Raw genomic sequence first — 15,676 nt, 5'->3', positions numbered from 1 at the left:
AAAAAGTCAGTAGAAGTAGGGAATGTCATAAATGGCCCATGTGCCTTAAGTATTTTATTTTATCCTAAGATATATGAATATATACTTCTCTAATTTTCTGTATGGTCAAGGCATATCCACTCACTGAAGGGAGTTTTGTGCCTTTTTTCTGGTATGAAAGTGAAAGTCACTCAGTCGTGTCCAACTCTTTGTGACCCCATGGACTGTACAGTCCATGGAATTCTCCAGGCCAGAATACTGGAGTGGGTAGCCTTTTCCTTCTCCAGGGGATCTTCCCAGCCCAGGGATTGAACCCAGGTCTCCTGCATTGCAGGTGGATTCTTTACCAGCTGAGCCACAATAACCCATGCCTATAAACACTTTGTCTACTGTAACAGATATGACCAACACAAACAGGTTTGAGAAAAGGTGTAACTCACTCTTGGTAAGCCTCGCCCCCCGTGGGATGGAAGTAAACAAGCATGGCGCACTAGAGCGTAGCCTCCAGGCCACTGGAGTCAGTGTGCCATGGCCTCTGTCAGAATGTCCGTAAAGGGAAAGAGGAACACAGGTTTGTCTGGTGAATCCAGTTATGTGGAACTGGTTAAAAGAGATCCCACTGTGTTAATATCATTCTCACTCATTTATTAATACATTCTGAACTGTTTTCTTGAGAATGTGAGAAAAGAATGGAATTGACGTACAGGAAGAACCCAGGGTCTGCGTGGATTGTGAACATCATCTATTACCTGTCTTGTCAGAGAAGCGGTTGAGAACTGCTGTTCTGAGATCTGAATCGGATTGTTAGGCCCAGCCTCAAACCCTTCAGTCCCTGCCACCTGCTGATCGGATGACGTCACAGCGCCCTCAGCAGCGAAGACACTCCCCCCCTCGTACAAGTGCAGGATAAGGGTCTCCCATACCCGATCTGCTGTGGTACTGCTTCCCGCCCTAGCTTGGCCTCCCTGTGCCTGTCCTCCCAGGCCGTGATTCCTTGAACTGACCAGGCCGTTAGTCACTTCATTCCTCTACAGCTGCTGTTGTCAGCCTGAAGCAGTCTTCCTGCTTTTTTTTGTCTAGTTAACTCCTGTTCATCCTTTTTTTCTCCACTCACACCACCGCCTCTTCAGGAAGCCTTCCCTGTTTCTCATCCCCACCACCGCCAGGTTTCATTCTGGGTTAGGTGCCTACCCTCTGTGCTTCAACTCAGTGTATACCTCTAAGTGCTTACTCCACTGGATAACAGTAGTCTGCATGTTTGTCTTTTATCTTTTACTAGACCCTCCATAAAGGCAGAAATTACTTTAAAAAAAAAACAAAACTCTGCATCTCTAGTACCTTAATGCAGTGGCTGATACACAGAAGGTGCTGATTAAATGTTGGATGAATTAAATGTTAACTGTTGTTTAAGTAAATTCAAAGGACTGCAGTCTTCCCCATTTTCCTAAGTGGTAGCTCGCATCTTCTAGTTGCCCTACCAAGAGTCTTGAGTTCATCCTCTTTCTCTCTGACCCCACCCCCAGTCCATGAACAAATCCTATTTCCTGTTTCTTCATGTGGTATCTAGCAGTTAGCTCCTTTCCCCTACTTGTACCACCTGAGCCCAAACCACCATTGAATCTTGCCAGGATTATCCTGAGAGTCTCCTAACTGATGGCCTGCTTCCTTCTTTGTCCCCTTCAATACGTGTTCAACACAGCAGCTGGTGTGGTCACGCTAGAACATAGATGGGATTGTAGTATTCCTCTATTCAGAGGTCTCCAGTTGCTTCCCTTCTCACTCAGAATAAAAGCCAAGAGTCCTCAGCTGTCTTCCAAAGCCCTGTTTGTCCTGCCCACCTATTGCCCCTCACACCACTGCAGCCATGCCGGCCTCTTCTCCCTGAACTCTCCCAGAATACGTCTCCCTCAGGGCCCGTGAACCTGAAGCTTTTTCCTCTTCCTGGTTCCTGCGTGGTTTGCTCCCTCACCTCCTGTAAAGTCTTTCCCTGAATGGCCACACTGTCTAAAATGGAGTCCCTTTCTACCACCAAAACTCTATCCCCCTTTTCTGCTTAAATTTTCTCCTTAACTTTATCCTCTGACATACTACATATTTTCCTTATTTATCCTTACACCATTAGAACATAAGCTTCACAAGGGCAGAGATTTTCACTTTTTATGTACCTGTTGTATCATCAGCACTTACTTAGCACGTGACATTGTATGGAAAAACCCAAACGAATTTTTTTGCCAACCCAATACTAGATGCACAATACATATTTGATGAGCAAACCATAGGTGACTTACTTGCAGGTCATAAACATTTACTTCTCCTAAAATACACATAAAGTCACTTAAGAATTGCTAACTGGGCTTCCCTGGTGGGGATCAGTGCCAATGCAAGAGACTCGAGTTCTATCCCTGGGTCAGGAAGATCCCCTAGAGAAGAAAATGGCAACCCACTCCAGTATTCTTGCCTGGAGAATCCCATGGACAGAGGAGCCTGGTGGGCTACAGTCTGTGGGGTTGGAAAGAGTCACAATTTAGTCACACAATTTAGTGACAGACTAACTTTTTACTCTTCACTTCATATCTCAGGGAAAAAAAAACATTTACTGGCTAGTTTTATATGTTTCCACTTGCTTTAAGAAGGTAGATTTAATACCAATAAGAATAAAATTTCTAACTGCTCTTGGAAAGAATAGGCTTTTTGGGGTGATAGTGAATTCCTGTCTTTTGAGGTTTTCAAAAATAAAGTGAATAATCACCAGTGCACTTGGTGATTGGATCGGGTCAGTGGATCCACAGGGAACATGTAACTGTGTGTAGAGATATTTTTGGTTGTCACAACCAGAAGATGCTACTAGCATCTAGTGGCTAGAGGGCCAGAGACACTGCTCAACACCCTACACATCTGTACCACTGCCCCGCCCCAAACGTTAACAGTGGCACAGTTGAGAGACCCTTGATTAAATGATTTTTATAGTCCTTTATGATTCTTTGATTATACGTCCTCTCTTGTTCTGAAAGAAGGGAATTCCTTGGAAATTACTGTTATGAGTTTTAAACTTCTCCTCATAACATGTTTTTATATCTTAATGCCTACGAATTTTTGTTTGTTTGTTTGTTTGTTTGGCTGCACGGTGGGGCTTGTGCTATCTTACTTCCCTGACCAGTAATTGAACCCCTGCCCCCTCAGTAGAAGCACCTAACCACTGGACCACCAGGGAATTCCCCAGTGCCTGCGCATTTTTACGAGTTTTTACAACAATTAGAACAGCTTTTTTCTCTTCCTTCTGTGAACCTAGTCATTGTGTTATAATCACTGTAGGAATGAGTTACATTATCTCCTGGGAGAACTAGGCACAAGTACTATTGTTCCGGTTCTGCTAGAAACTTAGACTTGTTATTATTTAATGTATTTTCACCGGAAAAAGCCCATGTAGCTTAATACCCTGGGGAAGAATTTGAGAACAGAACCTTACAGATAACATAAATGAAGATACTTGCCATTTTTATGAAATTGGAATTTTTGTCAATAACTTTTTGAGTGCCATTGGTATTATCATTGTTGTGACAGTTGAAAGTAATTTCCTGCCTTTAAGCCTTAAGTCTGGTAAGGCAGATTTGTTCCTGCAGTGTGTCAAGTCGCATGCCTTTGTAGGGAGCCAAATTCTTAGATCAGTGGCCTTGATCTGCCATTTTCTTGTCTCAGCGGTCATTGCACATGTCCCCCAAAAGTGCACCCAATTAGTGTTCTCCGTTTTTGTTTTCTGTCCTTAACTCAGGAGACTCACTGTTAATAAAACTTCATTTTCAAGATTTCAGAAGTAAATAGCTGTGTTCCAATTATTCCCTGAATCAGTGAATGGTTTTAGTGAGTCTGTTCAGTTGCTATGCTTCATCTTTTAATTTTGATTGTGTTTTCCTATAAATGATGTTTTATGAAAAAAGAAAGAAAATAGAATCACCCAAATTGGAAAGAGAACAATCTCCTGTTCTTAAGTAGGTAAAGTATTGGTATTCATCTTAGAGCTGAAATAACAGCCATGTCTTGGAACTGGTGAAATTTTCTACACATAGATAAGCAGACAGCTTTCTTTATCCTGCAGCCATACCCATTGTGCCTTAGTAAGAGTTGAAATCGCTCATCATATTCTTTTGCAGCTGGTTTTTCCTCCACAGAAGAACATCCTTTGCCTGCTTATATAGGGAGCAAGTTTTTAGTAAAGTTTGGATCCTCAAGTGTTTTCTCAGAATTCATAAAATGAAAGTGGTTAAAAAGTAACCTCTCCATCTATTTGGCTTAGAGGATGAACAAAGATCTTCTCAGATAAAAATCTTTGAAGTACAAAATGTTCTTACAAGGACTTTATATTCTCTTCTTTACATGATATGATGCATTTTTGTACTTGACATTGTCCTTAGAATCCTCTCAGTCTTTCAGCTCATGTTGGTAATGGGGATAATGTAAGCAGAATTCTAAATAATAGCTAAATCTTAATCTTGGCTGCATTTCCTCTGACCTGTTCTGTGTGTGCCTACCTCTCGAATAGAACATGAAGGGAATTTTGATTCCCAAAGAATTTCTTTCATGGGTGACCTATTTTGTTTGTTTGGAAAGGTGTTTGCACTACAGTACCCACAGAAGCGTGTGATCTCTGGTTCTGAGCTTGCCTGTCTTTGTCTAAAACAGAAGCAGTAGACTGCTCAGTAGTACTTTCCAGTCTGATTTTTCTGACTGTTAGTTTTTTTGTTAAGTGATGTGTACATTATATTGAATAGGAACACATTATGAAGTCTGGGCAAATGAGTGTGTATTGATGCTCTTTTATCTTGGCCTCTTGGGCACTGGTGCTTTTTTAAAATGAGACTTGCAAGAATCTTCAGTTAAGACTTTTTCAGATTATGACCAGTGTCTTGACAATGTATAAGTATATTGAGTCATAACTAAAGATGACTCCTTGGTGTTATATGAAAAACTCTGAACAAATACAACTTATAAAATGATAATGCCTTTTGAGAAAGATGTTCTCATAATGTTCCTAAGAGAGAGGTGCCAAAATGTCTTGCCTTCCACTAATGAAAATTTAGGATTCAAATTTCCTGGCATTTTCACCAAGTTCATTCATCTTTGGTGTTATCTGTATAGTATGTTTGAAATTCCTTAAATCAAAACATCCTTAATCTTGCTTTGTTGCTGTGGTGTTTGTTTCTTTTTTGATAGCACCATGCGGCTTGCATGATCTTAGTTCCCAGGCTAGGGACTGAACCTGTGCCTCCTGCAGTGGAAGCACCGAGTCCTAACCCCAGAGAATTCCTAATCCTGTTAGTAAAAGATTTCTCTTCTTTATGATTCTGCCTCTCAGTTCTTCTGAGTGTGGCCCAATAGCTTGGTATATGGTTGTTTGCTGAGTTTGTTCGTTGGTTTACTTGTTAAACATTTATGTAACATACATTTATAAAGTATATACTGTGTGTCAGGCACTTTTTTACAAGTCTGTCTGGTATTTTTCTCTAATCATTTCAGGACTGATGAGGAATGTCTTAATATCTCAAGATGGTGCTAAAATTGGGATCGTGTGTTTTCAAAACAGAAGCACCTGGCTCATTGTATCGTTCCGCTCTGAGGCCACCTTGGGTGGCCACGATCCCCATCCTTAAGCTTGTAAGAATCACGATGCTTGTGAAGCTGGTGCAGATGTTTTTGTGACGGTTCATAACGACTGCTTGCTGCCTGCCTGTCCTAATTCCCCAAGTGATGAGGAACTCTTCTGTGAGCCTCTAGTCCCTGTCGAAGTCCTTTCAAATGTCATACTTTCTCCCACCTGTTTTTTATGGAACTAGATCCATACTCACTCAAAACCATGTGAGCTACTTACTTGAGAGTTGTAAGGTGTGTGTTTTATGTGATATTGTCATGGACTTATTTAGCATGTGATCAAGAAATCAGTTCCCCCATCTTAAAGCTGTTTTTAAAAACTGTGTTTAAAACTATATCAAAATTGCTACTTTGGATGCTGTATAAATTGACAGATTGCCTCCTAGTGTACAAAGGAGGAAACTCCGCACTCTCCTCAAGTGGAGAGGTACTGCGGCCGGCCATCCCGCTCTCAGCAAGGCTTCTGAATTGCTTCTAACAGTAGTGGCTTGTGTTGTACCTTGGCACAAAGGGACACCTTACCTCAGGTCTCCTAGTAGATCAGCAGAAATATAACTGGTACACGGATGTGTTTAGCTTTAACATAAAGGTTACATTTTGCTTTCCCTTTGTCTCGCCCCCCTTCTCTTTACAGGGGTGGTGAATGTGCTGCTCACAACTCCACTCTGGGTGGTAAACACCAGACTGAAGCTGCAAGGGGCAAAATTTAGGAATGAAGACATTGTACCGACCAACTACAGTGGTATCATTGGTGAGTATCTTTTGGATGTGTTCCTTTTAAAGGTTCTCTTTTCTCTTTGTATTTGGAATTTATCACCATGATAAAGCTACATAATGGACAGCCTCAAATCTCAATGTCCAACAGTAAGCATCTGTTTAGCTCCTGTGTCTGTGGATTGACAAGGATTTGATTCATCTAAGCTGACTCCAGCCTAGGAGTCTCAGCTCCATGTGTCTCTCTTCCATTTCCTGGGACCGCTGCTGCTGCTACTGTTGCTAAGTCGCTTCAGTCGTGTCCGACTCTGTGCGACCCTATAGACGGCAGCCCACCAGGCTCCGCCGTCCCTAGGATTCTCCAGGCAAGAACACTGGAGTGGGTTGCCATTTCCTTCTCCAGTGCATGAAAGGGAAAAGTGAAAGTGAAGTTGCTCAGTCGTATCCGACTCTTAGCGACCCCATGGACTGTAGCCTACCAGGCTCCTCCATCCATGGGATTTTCCAGGCAAGAGTACTGGAGTGGGGTGCCATTGCCTTCTCCGTTCCTGGGACTAGCCTCAGGATATTCTTCTCTTGGTGATAGCAAAAGCACAGGAAGACACGCCTGATCATACAAGCATATTTCAAGCCCCCATTTGCATCATGTCTATTACCATCCTCTTGTCCAAAGCACTCCCAATGGCCAAGCCTCAAGACAAGGGGTAGAGAAATACACCCGTGGAGTATAGCCCATGGGGCAAGGGTGGGAGGGGATGAATATTTCTGCAGAATAATCTGCTCCTTTTTCTCCCCCAGTGTTGTCTTTGGATAAAGATACAAGATTAGTGTCTGATATCTTTGAGCTTCTGCTTTTTAATAGTATTACACTGCCAGGTTCTTTCCCATCTTTCCCTCTTTATAATGAGGGCAGTGGTTTTCTTAAAAGGCAGTCCTATAAAATGAACTCCAGAGAACTGTCTTATCTTTTTCTGTACTGGCCTTCACTGTGAAATGCACAGGCTGTCGTTCCCCATTCTGTCTGTGTAATACAGAGAACTCAGTGGTGGAGATGACCAGTACAGAGGAAAACTTGACCTGCTAACCCCAGATTTGTCAGAAAGGGTTGCCAACAATTGAAGTTGGTCTCTCAATAACTCGGTGACTGTCAGTATCTGATGGTTTTCCAGAAGCAGTGAACTGGATTAATTCGTCATTGCCAGAAGGAAATCTTGATAGAATCAGTCTGGCCTGTGTTCTGGGCACATTGTCTTTCTAATTAGGGGATTGTCCTCAGAGGTCCTTGATTTCTCGCTTAGATGCTTTCCACCAGATCATCCGGGATGAAGGGATCCTGGCTTTATGGAACGGCACCTTTCCCTCCCTGCTGCTGGTCTTTAATCCTGCCATCCAGTTCATGTTCTATGAAGGCTTAAAACGGCAGCTTTTAAAGAAACGAACGAAGGTAAGCCCTAATCTTGAAAGCCACAAACAACCCCTGACACCTTCTCTCTGTGTAGACTGATGCAGTTCGTTCTTTCTTTGCCTTGCAGCTTTCTTCCCTGGATGTGTTCCTCATTGGCGCAATCGCCAAAGCAATCGCCACCACGGTGACCTATCCCATGCAGACAGTACAGTCAATCCTGAGGGTGAGTGCTGGGCTTCTCCTGCATTTAGACAACATTCTAAAGTAGTGTGGTTTCACTGTGTGAAGCAATGTTAACAAAGGAATGAAGTGCTCCAGAGCATTTCTCAGCCAATTTCCCGTTGTTTGATATTTTGCTAACTAGTCAGGCTGTCAATTGGTTTTCTATTTGGTTTGAAACAAAGTTTACACTTCGAATTTCTTCGGTCACCTGCTGTCTCAGAAAAACCAAATATGGAGGAAGTTCTTTAAAGACCTCAGGAACATAATAAGTTTGCTTCCTTCACATTCAAGTTGATTGGCCTGGTGCACAGGGTAGATTTCCCTTTACAGAATCAGAGATTCATTCAGAAGGAATGAATGATTTAGCTTTTCTGAAGTATTTTCAAATTTCTAGTTTTTCATTCATTTATTCTTTGAAATATTTTTTAAGTACCCATTCTAGGAGCAACTGGGTGCACATGGTGAATAAAAGCCATAGTCCCTGCCCTTACGAGTTAACAGAGGAGAGAGTGAATAAGTAAATCAGCACAAATAGGTAACTGCAAATTGAGGAAAGAGCTATCAAGGAAGTAAGCCACATTCTGTGATTTAGTGGAGAGAGCCACAGTGGGGATCTTCTCAGATGGCATGATTGGGGATGGGTCCTCTGAGGAGCCCTGTGTAAATCAAGACTTAAAGGAAGGTAAGGACCCAGCCATGCAAAGAGCAGAAGAAAGAGCTTTCCAGGTAGAGGGGCCCTGGTGCACTGAGAGCTTGATGAATCCTAGCAACCGAGAGGGAGGCCACTGTGGCTGGAGGTGGCTCAAAAGGAGATCAGAAAAGGAGCAGGATGGCTATGAGTGATGGCTAGATTTTATTCTCACTGCAGTAGGAAACCGTTGCAAGGCTTTAGACGAGAGTAATGTGATCTGATTTACAATTTGAGAAGACTACCATGATTATTCAGTGCAAATTGGTCAGAAGGCTAAGAGAAAAGGGAGTTTCAGGGGAGGAGGCTATTTCGGTCACATGTGAGACACGACGGTGGCCTGGACTAAGATGGTAGTGGAAAGGGAGGGATTCAAGTTATGTTTGGGAGAAAAAATTCAAAGGACTTAAACCGATGAGTAAAATGGAGGCGTTAATGAAAGTATTTTAGTTTGAAAAGATTATGCCCTTCTGTTAAAAGTATTTTTACCAATGGACTATTTTTAAATTGATACTTAATATAAAGAATTTCAGTTGTAGTCAAATAAATGTATTTTGACATTTTTATAATAGAAACGTAATATGGAAAGCTTGGACTACAGAGATTCTAACTGATTAATGTTTATCATAACCTCTTAAAAGACTGGAAGCCATTCCATCAGTATCTAAATCTTCATCCTGGGCATGATTTTTTCTTTTGAGGTAGAATTTTCTCCGTGATTCTCTGTAAAAATGAAAATTCTCACGCTGCTTCATTGAAAAAAAAATTCTTATTTTCACTTATTTCATTGAAATATTTCATTTGTTTCATTGAAAAAAGAGGATTAATGAAATCTAAATACTAAAAAAGCCACCAGGGGCTTCCATGGTGGCCCAGATGGTAAAGAATCTGTCTGCAGTGCAGAAGATCCGGGTTCGATCCCTGGGTCGGGAAGATTCCCCTGGAGAAGGGAATGGCAACCCGCTCCAGTATTCTTGCCTGGAGAATTCCACGGACAGAGGAGCCTGGCAGGCTACAGTCCATGGGGTTGCGAAAGAGTCGGACATGACTGAGCAACTAACACTTTCACTTTCACGTATTAAAAGGGTATTTTTATTACCATGTGCTGTAAGATGTTACTCCAACATAAGTGGGAATTAAGATTAAAAAAAAGTGGTAACAGGGCTTCCCTGGTAGCACAGTGGTAAAGAGCCCCACCTGCTAAATGCAGGAGACATGGGTTCGATTCTTCTGGGCAGAGCGGGCCCATGCCATGGAGCAGTTGAGCCTGTGCTCTAGAGCCTGTACTCGGCAACAGGAGAAGCCGCCGCACTGAGAAGCCCAGCCACTGCACCTAGAGAGTAGCCCCCCCCTCGGTGCAACCAGGGAAAAGCCCACACCCAACAACGAAGATGCAGCACAGTAGAAAAAGAAAAAAGGAAATAGATAAATTTTTTTTAAAAAAGAAAGCGGTAACAGATGGTAATTGTTTATCTTGTTCCTTCTTCCTTAGTTTGGACGTCACAGACTCAACCCAGAAAACAGAACACTGGGGAGTCTTCGGAACGTTCTCTATCTCCTTCACCAGCGAGTAAGGTGAGCTGTGTAGATGTTTCACATTCTGTCCTCTCGTTTAACAGCCGTCTCTGCCAAGAAGTGGTTGGATTTGCTTATCTTGTATTTTTGCCTTGGCAGCAGCAGCCTGAAAACTTCTCCCTTGCCTGCTGTGCTCAGACATTTCTCATTTAGGAGCTTAGTGACACATGAGAGCGTTTAGGGAAATTGTGGAAAAGTCCATGTCCTTATTCTTCGTTACTTACAAACATTCAGGACTTCTTTAGAAAGGGAATCCTCCAGTGAAATCCTGCCATTTACAACAACATGCATGAACCTTGAGTGTTTTGTTCAGTGAAATAAGTAAGGCCGAGAAAGATATTGTGTGCTTTCCCTCATATGTGGTATCTACAGACAAACAAACTCATCGGTGCTGAGAACAGATGAGTAGCTACCAAAGAGGAAGAGGGTTTGAGGGTGGGCAAAATGGGTGAAAGGAGTCAGCTATATGGTAACGGATGATTATGGGACCTGAGGTGGTGATCACTGTGCAGTGTGTAGGGATGTCAAATTATAATGCTGTACACCTGAAACATGAGATTTCCCTAATAGCTCAGTTGGTAAAGAATATGCCTGCAATGCAGGAGACCCCGGTTCAATTCCTGGGTCGAGAAGAGCTGCTGGAGAAGGGATAGGCTACCTACTCCAGTATTCTTGGGCTTCCCTTATGGCTCAGCTGGTAAAGAATTCACCTGCAATGCAGGAGACCTGGGTTCTATCCCTGGGTTGGGAAGATCCCCTGGAGAAGGGAAAGGCTACCCACTCCAGTATTTTGGCCTGGAGAATTCCATGGACTGTATAGTCCATGGGATCGCAAAGAGTCGTACATGACTGAGTGACTTTCACTTCACTTCACACCTGAAACAAAGGAGAGCCCTCCTGTAATCTAATATAGAGACCACTCTGCTGAGTAGTGCTCCATCGATGATGTATCCCCAAACCCCTTGTAGATAGAAATAAGCAGGTGTCAGAGAGCTGCAGTCATCATGGGAAAGGGAAGAAGAGTAGGCAGAGAAACAACAGCTGTCATCACAATTATGGCAACAGTGATGATGATGGCAAGAGGAGTTAGCATTTTCAAGCTATTATGTGGCAGACACTAAGCCAGATGCTCTTCTTGGGTAAATCTCGCTTAATCCTCACAACAGCCCTTTGAGGCAGGTACGGTCATCATCTCCCCATTTCATTTAAATGGGAAATCAAATAGGTCAGCACCTTTGAGGCAGAAGCTATTATAACTTTATTACTGTTCCTAGATGTAAGATATTTTAAACTAAATTTATTATAAAGGTAGAATATACTTGGGATAAAAAATTAAATCAAAGATAAAGAATTGATGTAAAGTAAAAAAAAAAAAATGCTGATCATACCAAATGTTGGCAAGAATGTGAAGCAACTAGAACTTTCCTATGCTGGTGGGAATTTAGAATGGCACAGACACTTTGGAATGCAGTGTGGCATTTTCTTATAAAGTTAAACATACGCCTCCCATAGACCCAGCCATTCCCTTTCAAGGTATTTACCCAAGACAAGTGAAACACGTCTACACAAAGACGTGTGCATAAATGTTAGTAACAGCTTTATTTGTTAGAGTCAAAAACTGGAAACATCCCAAATGTCCATCATTGAATGAGTAGGTTCAAGTTGTGATATACCTGTACAGTGGAGTACTATTCAGAAAGGAAAAAGAAATAATTATCGATACATGCAAAATGTAGATGGATCTCGGAATAGTTATGCTGAGTAAAAGAGATCAGACAAAAAAGAATTCATATTGTATGATTCCATTTTTATGACTCCATCTGCCAGTGCAGGAGATGGAAGAGATGTGGATTCAATCCCTGGGTTAGGAAGAGCCCCTGGAGAAGGAAATGGCAACCCACTCCAGTATTCTTGCCTGGGAACTTCCATGGACAGAGGAGCCTGGTGAGCTACAGTCCATAGGATTGCAAAAGAGTTGGACACAACTGAGCACGCACACACATTCACCACTTAAACTTAGAAAATGATCTACATTGACAGAAAACAGTGCAAATGATCTACAGTGACGGCAAAGGGACGTGAAGACAACGTCCTCCTGGGGATGATGGATGATGGATGTGTTCATGACCTCGAACGTGGTGATGGTTCATGGATGTACCCATCAGTCAAAACTTGTCAAACTGAAGTCATTTAAACTTCAATAAAGCTATAAATACATGCATAGCTACACTGTTTTCTGTCTCTTTTCCAAGAGATAGTCACTATTAACAAAAAGTATATGTATTTCCAAAATACTGTATAAAAAACATATATTTTTCACTCCATTTCCAGCCCCCTCTCCTTTGGAGAGTAGTAGTAGGTGGTGCTGGAAATTCCTGGCTTCTTATCATTGCTTGGTCTTTCTGGTGACCAGCCCCACCCAGGAGTCCACCAGGAATCACCTCATTAGAAGAGAAGACACTACTGTCACCCAGGGCTTAAGGGATTTAGGATCTCTGTGTCAGGAACTAGGATCAAAGATCAATTGTTAGAATAAAGAAATGCTCCTGGTGTTCTTTTCACTTAGGAAATTGTAAACAAGAGCTTCTAGAACTCTGTGCCAGGAACTGAGGACATATTTTTTTTCTGCTGTCTACTAGCAGACCTCATCTTGAGAAACACCAAGGTAGAGTTTCTTGGGTTTCTTGGGGGAACATAAGTTAGCCAATGAACTAGAAATTCATGAGTCAAGGCTTTTCATTTCTATTCATCACATGATTCACTCAAAATAATAGGTTTTCACACATAGCAAGTATGTAAAATGTAGAATAGCTTCTGAATGGAGCACTTGACTGACTTTGAATATCTCGGTCTGCATGCGTGCTATATAGAGCCCTGGAGTTGCTGATGAACTAGCACATGAGATTAATTCACTCTCAATAGTTAGCTCTGGAGACATTTACTCTGAGCTTCTCTTTCTAGCTGAAGCATTCTTCTCTGTGGTTAGAGCAGTCGTTCTAAAGGGCTGGTGTCCAGGCGGGCCTTGTCATCCTCATTACCTGGGAGCTTATTAGCAATGCAGATTCTTGAGTCCTATCCCAGGCTTAATGCTTTGGAAACTCCGTGGATAGGACCCAGCAATCTGTGGTTCACTGAGCCTTCCCAGTGATTGTGACATACACTAAATTTGAGAACCAGTCAGTTAAAAGGTCAAATGTACGGAAAGGCTCGGTATTGGAGAGATTTTCATTCCTGTCACTTTCTCTAGTTTTGTTCAGGCTACAATGATCTAAACCAATTGGCAGCTCTCCTACCATTTAGGGACTGTTAAGCTGAAATAACTTTGTTGGGAGAGCCTAAAAGTCAAGATCTAAAAGTTCTTTGTTAATCTTAGATGTTGGCATTAAAATGGTTTTAGGATTTTAGGGTGAGATACTGTCAGCATTCCGCTGATTAATCATGGCTTTGAAGAAATAGTCAACTTTTATCAATTCCCAAATACCTTCAAAGATAAAGTACTTAAGTAACAGAAGTCCGTTAGTATCTAAAACTTTCTAAGAATAAGCCTTTGCAAAATAATATGTTTCTTTGAAAACCTCTTGTTTCTTTCTCACCTCTTTCCTTTTAGGCGTTTTGGAATTGTGGGACTCTACAAGGGCCTTGAAGCCAAGCTGCTGCAGACGGTCCTCACTGCTGCTCTCATGTTCCTCGTTTACGAGAAGCTGACGGCTGCTACCTTCATGGTCATGGGGCTGAAGAGCACGCGCAAGCACTGAGACACCTTCCACTCCCCCGGCACTCAGAAATGCTCCAGACAGGGGCTTCCTTCCCTTCCCTTTAAAGGGAAGTGATCCTACTGTACTTGCCCCTTCCACTGAGAAGTGTACCCTAATTGGCTTGAAATGCGTCTAAGGGTACACATGCAGGGTTATAGCCAGCCTGACTCATTACCAACTTAACTTTTTTGATGGTTGGTTGAGTTTTGTGGAGGAGGTTAGACCAATGGCCATATGAAAAGAACACATGATCGAAAACCTAAAAGTGAAACTTGATGGGGATTTATTGATTTTTCTGAAGGGAATGGACTATTGCTCTCATGTATAATCTTCTCCAGTTAAAGTCTTTTAAATTTACCAGCTGTTCTCTTTCCCTGAACCCTTCCCCCAGGTTCTACAACCAGTTTGCTACCATGTAATTCTCTTGGTATTCTCCTTATATATACTTTTGTACATCTTCATCTTGGTATTTTCCTCACTAAAAATGTTATGACTATGCCACAGGCATGACTATTATTCTTGAGCTTTTTTTCTCCTGATTAAGGAAAGACATCTTCTTCAGTGTGTGAGCTATTTATTTTGTGGGGTAAATGAAAATGATTAATTCCAAATGATTCTCTTATAAACTGTTTGTAAGCATCACTTATTCTTTCGTATCTGACATAATTAAAAAATATTTATTTTGAATCAAGCTTTTCATTATAGAACTTGAGGTTTTATGTTTATCCATATGGGCCCCAATAAATTGTAAGCACAAAAGCCATTCTTAAAATTTGCCCTTTAGAGTATTACATTGGGTTTACAACCAGCTGGTAAAAATCACAGAAAAGGGAGAGAGAGAGCAGATACCGTTTAGGCTCTGGAATACTGTCTTCTTTTATAAACTCTTGGTAGAGGCTGTATATTTTGAGAATAAACTTCTGGTTAAGGCTATTTCTGTTTGAAAATGTTGCTTAGAGTCCTGCTACTCAAAGTGTGGGTCCCAAACAGTAGCATCAACATCACCTTGGGAGCTTGTTGGACATGCCACCCTAGACCTTCTGAATCATCTTCTGTGTTTTAACAAGATACTCACATGATCTGAACTCATCAAAGAGAACTTAGAGCTCCTGACTCCACAGAAGATGGCAGTTGGTTTCAATTATGGAAACCAAAGATCAATATCGAAGGAAAGGTAGACTAATGTATTATATTAGAGCATCCTCTGAAAAGACCAGAAGTCCTTTCATCATTTACGTTCACGTCACAGCGCATGTTCAGGTTGGTAGGACTTTCATTATGTGGTCAACAATGAATTTTGACATCTCAAGGCACTCAAGAAGCAAACTCTCTTGACATGAGTAGAACAGCAGCTTTTTTAGACTTAATTTTAGTCCCTATATCAAAATGACAGGTTTTTGACTTATAAGTCTAATTCAATCAATTAGAGACAGTAATAATGAAGTGTCTATGTCTATTCTATATTAGTATTTAAGTTCAATTTTGAGAGTGGAAATTTATTTTATTTTCTCTCTTGTCCCTGTGGTAATTTCAAAATACATGATTATTAGACTAGTAATAATCAAAAGATCATTATGTTGTTCTAGAAAACAAAAACTACGAGGAACTGACAATCTGAGAACTAGACTGAACACTTCTCTAAAAGCTAGAGAATTGGCCCCATTAACTGCTTTTTATTTTATTTATATATTTTAT

General features: G+C 41.5%; 1 protein-coding gene across 4 annotated transcripts in view; it reads left to right on the top strand.

The window, feature by feature from the left end:
- Positions 1-14,914, top strand: part of SLC25A17 (solute carrier family 25 member 17) — a 41,262-nt gene extending 26,348 nt beyond the window's left edge. For all 4 annotated transcript variants that reach the window (XM_081587604.1, XM_081587601.1, XM_081587603.1 and 1 more), the window contains 5 exons: positions 6,257-6,373; positions 7,635-7,780; positions 7,869-7,964; positions 10,144-10,226; positions 13,834-14,914. In XM_081587604.1, coding sequence (XP_081443730.1) covers positions 6,257-6,373; positions 7,635-7,780; positions 7,869-7,964; positions 10,144-10,226; positions 13,834-13,981 — 590 coding nt within the window. In that variant the 3' untranslated portion in view covers positions 13,982-14,914. The remainder of the gene's footprint in view (positions 1-6,256; positions 6,374-7,634; positions 7,781-7,868; positions 7,965-10,143; positions 10,227-13,833) is intronic.
- The last annotated feature ends 762 nt before the right edge of the window (positions 14,915-15,676 follow it).

This window comes from Giraffa tippelskirchi, chromosome 4 (assembly GCF_054371585.1).
Source record: "Giraffa tippelskirchi isolate mGirTip1 chromosome 4, T2T-mGirTip1v1.2.pri, whole genome shotgun sequence".
NCBI lineage: Eukaryota > Metazoa > Chordata > Mammalia > Artiodactyla > Giraffidae > Giraffa > Giraffa tippelskirchi.
Note: the sequence above shows the minus strand (reverse complement) of the source record. Positions and strands in the feature narration are given on the sequence as shown.